The 10,915-nt window shown below is 36.3% G+C and overlaps 1 protein-coding gene across 1 annotated transcript in view; it reads left to right on the forward strand.

Annotated features, from left to right (window-relative positions):
* Positions 1–10,486, forward strand: part of GBE1 (1,4-alpha-glucan branching enzyme 1) — a gene marked incomplete at its 5' end in the record, with an annotated part of 165,499 nt that extends 155,013 nt beyond the window's left edge. The window contains one exon of the mRNA XM_084276813.1: positions 8,441–10,486. Within this exon, the coding sequence (XP_084132939.1) occupies positions 8,441–8,497 (57 nt within the window). The 3' untranslated portion in view covers positions 8,498–10,486. The remainder of the gene's footprint in view (positions 1–8,440) is intronic.
* Between the last annotated feature and the right edge of the window lie 429 nt (positions 10,487–10,915).

A 10,915-nucleotide genomic window follows, 5' to 3' on the forward strand; every position in this document is an offset into this window, starting at 1 on the left:
TTTGCTTGTTTTAAATTAGCTTCATTACATGAAATAATTCCTGTGCTTTCATTGTGCTTGGTGTAAAAGATCTTGGGGACTATTTTTTTTTAAAGTATCTGCATATAACAATGCCCTCATAGCGTAGGTAAGTATCTATGGTCATTTGCACACGAAGAAACTAAGGCGCTAAAATTTCATTCCTGAAGGTCATGTAGCAAATTAATGCTTCCAGAATTCTTGCTTCATGTGTCCAGTTCAAATACCTTGCTTTGGTGATTGGAGAGCAACTTAATTATCTCTCACTAACTTAACTTTCGCAAGCCAATTAACAGTAATTTGGAATGTAAATTTCGCATTTAGACTCTTAGATGGTGAGTGCAAGTCATTCAAGACAGGAAAAATAAGCCACCAGGTGTGGAGATGCGATTTGCTAGGAGCATGTGGAAGACAAGGCATGTGACACGCAAAGCAGCAAATGCACTTTTGTGGCATAAACCGTGGCATGGCAATGGCACTTCTGAGTCCGAAAGAAACCCAGCACCATGGGTCACGTTAACTTTCTTTTATGTCCTTCAGCAATGCAATTCACAGACCACCTTCAGCCAACACCCTAGAAGATGCCACAAGCACCACATAGAGGTAAAACACTAGTAAAAGACACCAAGTATAAGTAATCAGAGTGAAAAGAAGTCTGGAAAACCTGATTAAATTCGGCAAGCTAGAACTCCAAGAAAGAATAAAAGTTAAACTAAATGCCTCCTACTGTTGTTTTACAATAAACCATCAAAGTTTTATTTTAAATAGCAAATTACATTACAGTTCTTGAGGAACCAGTCATCCTTGGCAGTTGCTTTAGTCTTAGTTGCAGTTTCTAAAATCCAAGTGAACTTTCCCCTCAAATTTCTTTTCAAGAAACATAATGATGTTGCCCCAATAAACTCATAAAGGTTCTTTTCCATTTAGCAATTATCAATATTCTCTTTACATAATGCATGAGATTTAAGTTTCATGTTCCTCCTGCACCACAAACTTCAAAGAAATACCCTTTAATGACAGATGCACCTCCCTTAAGGTGTGTAAGCAGTGTCAGCGAAACGTGCCCAGAGGGCTATGACAAAATGAAATCACATGCAATAATTCTGCTGCTCAAGTCAAGCTTAAATAGTGCACAAATATGTTAAAAAAATAGAGGATTAGATGTGACATGATTCATTCTAGAAACACCCCCTAATAAAAGATATATTTGAAGTGACATTGCAAAATGAGAAGAAGATAGAGGGAGATACGAAATTCCTGGAGCAAAGAACCCTGGATGTGAAGAGGAAGCTTTGTAAGCACCGCTAGGAGTTTCACTGTAAAAGTTTGTTGATGAACAGATGATTCAGGTTTGTTTAGTAATGATGTAGAGGGCCAGATTTCAAAATTGTCAGACACACTTTAAGAGCTTCATAGAAAAATGCTCAAAAAATGTCCTTTGTAATATGACTTTTTCAAATAATTATTATATTTTTTTTCTTTTTCCATTTCACTGCTTGCTCCATTCTGGATTGTTAACAAATACATGAATTGCAAATAACTTTCCATGTAATCAAACTTTCTAATAACAAGCTGTTAACTATTATGTCATTGCAAAAATAGATTCTTTTTACCACAGTTTTATTTCTTTGTCTCCACTGTGGTATTCTGTAAGTCTTTTTTTGAGGTATGTTTTATGAAAGTTTTGTGCTCTGTCAGTGCTTCTATACACTTTTAGTTTTGCTTATGTCTTACCATCTCTTTGCAAAGATGAAAGTTAAGTACTATACAGACATTTCAGTTCTGTCAGGTCCAGTGCCCCTTTATGTATGAAGTCATTTGTTGGTACCTTGCTTGTAGTTGGATGTTATAGCTTAGATTTGGGGTGGTATGTGCAGAGAAGAGGAACCATTTTAAGAATACATATTCAAAATATTTTGTCCACCTTTTCTAAGGCCTCCAACTTGACCAAATGTTACTGTAAAATGGAGCTAGTTAAAAAAGTGTGTCCTAGTAACATTAGTATTTTTGTACCACACCAAAAGCTAGGATTGATATGAAAACTGTGAGTTTTATAGTTCGATGCTTCATGCACCCAAAGGATTGAGTAATAGGCAGGCCGCATGGAGTATTGCAGAGTATGGTGTGCAAGTAGTACACAGTTGATTGAGAAATATGATTGTTACGTGTTTCAACTCTTATAGATTTATTTTTCTGTACTTCTCCCCAATCATTTTAAAAATAAATAGTTGTCAAAGTATTCCTTTACCCCTATTGCCAGTACTGGGGTGCTTTTTTTCCTAAATCTCTATTTTTGGCATGCTCTGATAGAATCTTTTCACATTAAATGAAACTGAAATTATAGAGTTTATTTTAAGAATATCTTTATTGCCGGGTTGGGTTTTTAACCTTGACCTTAGTGTATACTATTCAATGTCAAAGTGCAACTTCTTACTTCCTTGAGTCTATTGACAAATTAAAATCCTCACAAAGACTGAAATGATCTCAAAGCTTTTAGTGACCTTAGCTTTGAAAATACTCATTTGAATAGCTTTCATGGTAAGGATTTATGTATTGAATTTTAAGGGACTGATGTATTCTTTAACTGTTTTCTCTCCTGACATGCACAGTTATACAGATTATATGAAAGAATGCTTCTAGTTAGAAAATTAACCAATTTAACTAAGGGAATTGGTAAGACTTAATACAATCAAAGTCTTTCGTTATTTTTACCTCTTGATGGTTAAGACTTATGAATTCCTTTGCTTATATACATTGGTGGTTTGACTTCTTAAAACCACAAACAAGTGTAACAATTCTGGAGTTACTCTGTCGGTCATTCTTACTTTTTTTAGCCTGCTTGTCTGTGTCAGCGAGGGGTATTTGTTGTCTTTTTTAAGTACTCTTTCTTTCCCTGAAGAAAGAATGCTGAAGGCAATAGAAATTTTGAGGTACAGCCTGTGCGGTATATAGACTTCTTTTGCATAAATGAAGCAAGACAGTCTGAGAAATAATTTTCTGCATATTCATGCTGTACAGCTGTAAATTGAAAAACAAATTGGAAAGCAGAACTTCATATTATTTTAAGCATACCTTCTTTGTCATGTGTAATATCTCATAAAATGAAAACTGAAATGTCTAGGTTTTGTATAACAAATTAGAGTCAGAAAGCAAAAGCTATCATGTATTTTATTCATTGATGGCTAATTACATTCTCAGAATAGCGTCAGTGTGTGACAATTAGTAGTGATACAGAGACATGAGATTGTCCAAAGCCCTCGTTTTAATTAAAAATTTGGGATAATGTTGGCACAGGCTCTTGTGACATTGCCTTCTGCATCTACCAGCTGCAATATGCACTATCAAATATTTTTCTGCAGTGCCTGATCTAGCTCTGAGTTCCAGTAATTCTCCCATCTGTTGCAAAATGACCTTGAAATGATATTTGGGGCTTGGTGTTTTCCAACCCTGAAAGTGGGATGAAGAATAGTTCGTTGCAGTTCCAGCCAATTTCAGTTGTGCTTGCACCTGGTACTGAATCTAGTCTGACAGATCTGAAAGTAGCACTTGTCATTTGCAGAACTTTGTGCTTGTGGTTTTTCAGATACATTTGGAGATTGTTGTTTATTATAGTCTCCTCCTGAAATACCTAAAGTGAGGTATCTCCCTATTGCTGCTACTGTTCACAAGTGTGCCTGTATTTGGCATCCCTGTATTCTTCTTAGCTTTTTTAATTTTTCTTTTTGTTCCTTCTAATTATCTGAATATTCGCAGAAAAAAGAATATAAGGAGTGTGTATGGCTGAAAAGCATCTTATGTTCCTGGCAGCAGTAGTAGTACCAGTTGCTTTTTCCCCCATCTGTGGGATAGCTGGATTATGATCTTGATAGAATGCAATGTATATTGGTGGAAAACAAGTTGATTGAAATAAATGTATTTCTGTCTCTGTGTTAGAGCGGCTAAACTATTTTAGTTCCAGAAGCCTTGACCTGTGTGGGATTCACCTAGTTTCAGACAGGATAACTGCCTCATGGTTTAAATGGACATGCAGTATAAAAAGGTCGGAGAGGATAACAAAATCCAGTTTTGTTACATATTTGTCTTAAAACCAGCATTTCTGTCTTCCATCATCCTCTCTGTCACACATTTTCCCCTGAAGCCAATGGGAATTATTGCACTTTATTTCTCCTGAATACTTAGTTGAGAATAAAAAGACTCTTGATGATTGTTTGATGATTAAACATTTGAATGTTAACTTTTTCAAAAACTTATATTTACAGCTGAGTCATTCTAACTCTGTGCCAAATATATCTGAGGTTCTGCCTTTCCCACATTCCACCCTCCGATCAGAAAAGGCCTCATGAGCATTCCTACACATGGTTTTAGATGTCTTTGTGGTTTCCTAAAGTAGTGGAGTTTTGTAACCTTGGAGGACCTGAGGTAATAAGTAAGCAATTGGTATAGAAAACCAGGAGGCAGAGCAATTCATTGGTAACCTGAGCAACCTCTTATGACATAAGAGTTGACCCAGCTTTCAGCAGGGTCGCCTGCTCCAAGATGGATGAGCCTGGTAGGGAGGAAAGAGCTGGGAAGGGCGTTTAAGATGAACACCGAAAGCTTGGAACAGAAGAGAGATTCAGAGAATGATTTGGTTAAATGATAGTCAAGACATTGGTTAGCTACGACTGTGTTCTCTTCAGTATTCTGTTTTCACTTCTGTGTTCATCAAGTCAGCCTCATGAAATGGTGAAGGAGACACAAATGGAAATAAAACGTGTGATCAGAAAGAAGCAGGTTAGAAGAGCAGAGATCAATAGAATTGAAGCTGGTAATTGGAAGTATATTATTCTGCAACAGTATATGAAAGTCAAAAGGGAAGACAAGAATAAACTTCTGAGACCCTCCTCCTAGGGTAAAGGAAAAAAATTAAATGGCATATCTCTGATAATGTCTTTTATAGATTAATATCTAAGTTTCCTATGATGGTTTTAATCAGGACACCTCTATATACTTCTGCTATATTTATCTGTCTGTAGATAGACATATATCTCAGGCCAAGTACTATATATATCTAAAAACTAGCCAGAAATAATGAAGAGTGACGAGCAGATAATTCTACAAGTACACTGATGGGAAAAGTAGCTTAAGGGAAAAAAAATAGCAAGTCCCTTGACAACAGGAGGAGTCAAACCTATGATGGGTACTACGGGCAGTAGAGAAATATTCAGTGCCATTTTTTGTTTAGACTCTGAAGAGCCAAGACTGCTCTCAGACCCTTTTGTGTGCCATCACACTATTGACAAGAAAGTGTCAGTAGCAGAGCAATAAGTTAAAGGACATCTTAAAGACACTCTGTATAAATGGGGTACACCCAGAGGTTTGGAAAGATCCTCAGTGATGTGATTGTAAGGCTGCTGACTTCCACTGTGAAAAATTCTAGCAATCAGGAAATTTCTGACAACTAAACGAAGGCAGTAGTGAAAGTGCAAAGGAAGGCTGAGGGATTGTAGGCCAGGCATCCCCTCTCCTCAGTCCCTTGAGAAGTCAAGATCCACCTCCTTGGAACCAGTATCCAAATAAGCGGGGTATATGAAATGAGTCTGCCAGGCACTCCAGATTAACAAAGACAAAACGTGCATGACCAACTTGGTTGCCTTCTGCAATGAAATGACTCCAGCTGTGTGCATGAGGTTGCTGCAGCCAGTGCAGTAAGACTTTCAGTCGTCTCCTACAGCATACATACTTAAGAGCTGAGGAGATAAGAGCTGGATAAGAAGGTTGTTAGGTGGGTTAAAAACTGGCTGGACTGCTACAGTTTTAGTAATCAAAGGCGCAGTGTCCAGCTGCTGACTGGTGTAAAGGAGATTGTCCTAGGAATTGCTGCTGGGGCTGATACTATTTCGGAGTCTTCAGCAGTTTGCTGGAATGATGAGACATTGCACCCTTGGCAGGCTTGTAGATGACACTGAATCAGGGAGAGTGGTTGATAATTCGAATGCTAGAGGTGCAGTCTGGGCACATCTCAACAGATTTGAGGTTTTAGCCAACAGAAACTTCATAAAAAATTAATAAGGGAAAATTCTGCAGAGGAATCCCATGCATCAGTAAAAAATAGAAACCAACTTGCTGATTAGCAGCCCAACTGAAAAGGACGGGGGTTATGCTAGATACTGCGATGGATGGAATGGAGCTTGTCACAGGCTCCATGTATCGTCATGTCTCAGAACAGATGTTATCATTGATCTATTTCAGTGTGTTGGAATTCTCTTTAAAATTCTTAATTATAGTTTAGAGCTAAATAACTCAAAGACAGAAAAAAGAAAGGGGGGAAGGGGAGAGAACTCCATGGTATTTTACCTAGGCAATGCAAAAAGAACTGCGGTTGCCATTTTTCTCAATGTTTAGGCAGGACAGAACTGAGTAACACAATAAAAGTGTCACTGTTCCACTGTTCTGTCTTCTATTTAAATAATAAAGGCAGAGCATATATTCTATAGTATTTCTGGAAATACTGGCGGGAGGAAGGAGTACTCCTGATACATTTGTAACAAGAATTATCTACTATTTCTGTAGGGGTTTTTTTAATTGTACACCAGTGGAATGCATAATTAATCATATTTAATCATTAATTACTATTTAGTCATTGTTCATGCCCTAGTTGTTTTGTTGCTTCTTGTAGTTTTATTTAAGTCTTAGAGATGGTTACACTGACTGATGAAATATGTTGAAAGATTAGGATGTAATGCTTTTTTTCGCTTTTCTATGATTTAGCAAGAAGCCCACCAAGACAATCATTAAAATGCATGTTTAATTTGCCCAGTAAGGAAAAAAAAATAATTAACTAATAAGCTGGCAGCTGCATCTCTTCATCAGTCAGGAAACATCTCTCATCAGTCTAAATACAATCATTTGCACAAGTTCTGAAATTGTGCTTAAAAGCAGTTTTAAATTTCTGATTGGGAGTGAAGTGGTAGGAGGGGGATCCTTCCACACTGCTCTCAGATACTTAGCTGATGTAAATTGACTTTAAAGGAACTGGGATAACTTACTCCTCTTAGGATCTGATATATTATTGACCAGAATATAATTGAGAACTGCTGTATCCTGTATTAATGTTATTTTTTTCCCCTTAACTGAAGCAAGTTTTTAACCATTCCTTCTCAGAAAGATTATTTCTATCTGTTCCTTCTCACTTCATCATACAAACGTGTGGCGCAGAATTTCTCAAAACACAATTTTAAAATCATTCCTTTATCTCTATACATTCTGAATTAGTTGACTTCATTAAGTATTTCCTCTCCTGCACAGATTTGTAGAAGCTATTTATCATTGAAACCTTAAGGGAAATCATTGTTTGCTGCCTTTCAAGAAGCATAGGACATAGCTCCGTCTGGTTCAATGAAGATCGGCTGTTCTCCTTTTTCTCCTTTGCCTATAGCTTTTTGCTTTATTGCTTTATTCCATTTTGAAAACTATGAAAGCCTTTGATGCCATCGGGCTCTAGTTAGCAGGTAACGTAGTTGAAATTGCACAGTATTAGCCATTCAATGGGGATGGAGTATAGCCCAAAGGGGGATATTGTCAGAACAAAGCTGATAATCTTCAGTCTTGTGTTACCTTTTATAATTTCATTTTTATTGACTTGTTCAGAAAAAACAGTCATAAGCTTGACAATTGATGGAGTACCATATATCAAGGTAATTGGTAAGTGGTATTCATCAATCAATCTTGTTTTCAGACTGTGACTCTACTGTGCTTGGAAGGAATGTCATGTAAAATATACTGCCACAAGTTCTTTTCTGATCTGAGAGAAGTCTTTCAATTATATATGTTTGGGTTTTTTTTATGGTAATCAGCAGGGGGAAAAAAGAGTAAAGCAAAATGCCGTAATGTAATGGATAATTTTGAATCTGTCTAGCTTTGAGAGTAAGTTTTATTGTTCAGACACTGAAACTCCATAAATGTCAAGAGTGAGAAGAATACACTGTATTTACCTGTATGAAATGCCATCACAGACCTTGGGGCAACTTCAGTTCACACCAGAAGAGTGTTCAAATGCTGTTGTGAAACTTGGTCATTTATCATTGTACCGGCGATTGACCAAGATGTCCTCAGGTTTTGAAACTGGTCATTGTAAGTCAGAGGAGGCCCTCTGCTGGTGGCCGCTTTATCAAGGTAAGAGTTAAAAAAAGAAAAAAGGGTAGAGATTGGAATGAAGCTACCTTTTAAACTTTATTATCCTCTGTAATTCAAGTACTAGGGACTAAGCACTCAATAATATCTTTTAATGGGATTAATATGACCCACAACATTGTACAAATGTTATTTTTTTAACAGTTATCCTATTTAACTTTTTTTCCCCTGCATACTGTTACTTAGAAATTATAACCTGTGAGGTTGATGTTTTTTACAGCTATTCTTGTTCTTGTCGTATTTTCACTAGGTGTACATTCCAAGCAGAGTGGCTATTGTGCTTCAGAATACGGATATCCCAAAGTGAAGTTCTCTGCAACTGTCACTGAAGAAGCAAGTCATAGAAGAAGTGCTGATACGCTGTGCTAGTACTAAGTATAACAAAACTTGCTCTAAGGAAGCTTTCTGAAACTGATTATAGTAATATTAGGCGTTTAAAATTTAAGATTAATATTCACGTATAATTGCAGAGCTCTTGACTTGCTAGAACCTCTTTTGAGGAAACTTTACGGAAGAGGCAGAAAGGAAAATGTTGGTTTTGTAGTTCTAGTAGTACAAAATTACACTTAAGGTATTGCAAAGCAGCAGGTATTCTCAAACTGTTGTTTACAGGATTTTTTTTTAGGAATAACATGAGTGATCCTGCTCCAAAGTTTGTAATTTCTTGCAATCCTCTTTTTTTGATAGTGAATTCAAATGTTCATTATATATTAATGCTTCTTACTAAAAGTAAGTAGTTTGCTTAAATAAAACAGAAGTTTTTGGCTAAAAGGCAGCCTTAACGGTTTGTGGGACCTAATTTGAGGCTCCTCTTCTTCAGTGAAGTCCAACTTGCAATTAGAAATGTTTATCCAAACGGATGAGAAGGTCCTCTGAGAGCATTGTACTATGCCATTTTTTATTTAATTGAAGTTGCACAAAAATACTGCAGGAGAAAATGAGCAGGCTGATTGACTGGTGACCTGCAGATGATGTTATTGTGTGTGTTGCTTATTTGCTCCCAATGAAATCACATTGTGCATCTCACTTGCTACAGCTGAAAAAAAATGACACAACTATTTTTAGGTGACAAAAATGTTCAGTGAGAAGAGTATTTTGTTCTAACTGCAGTGATACCGCAACTGGAAGATGTAATTAAAATGTAATTCTTCCCACTGAGTTTATTTCATTGATGTCAGGACCTTGCAACACTGATTTCACTATTTCCAGAAGCTGCCTTTCAGCCTGGAACATGATGTTCTTCTTGCACTTTTATAACTTTTGAAACATTGCTTCTCATGAAGAAGCAGTCTCAAAATACAGCGATCAAACTAAGGTGTTTTTTGCAATAAAATCAAGATAGTTAAATATCGGAGTGCTGCTAAGATTATTCAAGTGAGTTCTTTCATGAGCTACAACTTTTTTTGTAAAGAGTAAGATTTTGTATATTTGAAAATGTATTGCAGAGTGTTCTGGAAAAAATAATACCAAATTAAGGAGACATGCTTTATTTTGTTCCATTTATTTAAAAGCATATTTGAATTGGTTCTGAAATGAATGTCTTTTGTACAAATCTGAATTTTCTAACTTTTAAAGTAGCCAAAGAGGAGGATGTCCGTGACTATTTCCAAGTCATTATTTTACGCAGTTTCCTATGTAAACCATTGTGTAAATGACTGAATAGTTGTGCCAACACTCAAACACTATTCACGGTTCTTGGAATGCTTACTTGTGGCTTTCTACTTTAAGCAAAATAGGGGATATGATGGAATAATGCAGCGTGATGGAAAACAGTCTTTCGGTAGAGTTCACACTGAAAGGACATTATGAACAACCCCTATAACATCTATCTCCTAGATACTGTGTGACAGAGAATTTCATGTTGTTGATTACCACAGTACTGTTTAGTATCATGCTTCATTTTCCTCTACACCAGTTTGATCATTTTTTGCTAGTGAGCTAATAAAAGCATTCCCGTTCCTCTGAGACTTTAAAAAAAAAATATACTGAACTGTTTTAGCAACTGGAACTGATTATCTATCTTTTTTTTTTCTTCCAGATTGTTTTCTTTGTAGTGAAATAACGAGCAACTTCTAATACATGTTACATTTACATTGTATTGATCTAATATGTTTTATAGGGTGGCTTGTTTTTGTTTTTTTTTTACTGGCACCAGTTCCAGGTTTCAAAAATGTAATGCAAGGCAAAACGTCTGTGTCAAACCTTTTCTCAAGAGAAGAAATAAATGTATGATGTGAAGTATAAACAGTGTAAAATTACATGCAAAATAAACTCTGAGGAAGTTTCACCAAATGCATATATGGTTTCATTGCTTGTGCTGCAAAGGGGTCATACAGAAGCCTTAACGCTGGAGGAAAGTATTAGATTGTTGTCCATCTTGAAATCAGGAACATGTCTTGATGAGAAATAGTCCAGTGAGCATGGTAGAATATTTGTCCTACATGTGTTTTCTTTTTTATGTAGTGGTGAGAGTTTTTAAGAGATTTTGAAGATGAACTTGTAAATATAGGAAGCATAAGAACTAGAGCTACTGAATTCTAACAGTGTGTGTACTGTCTTGAAACACTGGACATTTTTCTTGCATTACCCATGGAGAGACAATTTATTCCTCCTGCTTTTTATAGTCTGATGGATTATGAAGAAGAATACAAATTCATCTTCTGTCTAGCATCACATCCAGATTGCAAGGCTTCTATAAGGTCCCTCCTTACCATTTATGTGTTGA

This window comes from Gallinula chloropus, assembly GCF_964237585.1.
Source record: "Gallinula chloropus genome assembly, chromosome: 1".
Lineage (NCBI taxonomy): Eukaryota > Metazoa > Chordata > Aves > Gruiformes > Rallidae > Gallinula > Gallinula chloropus.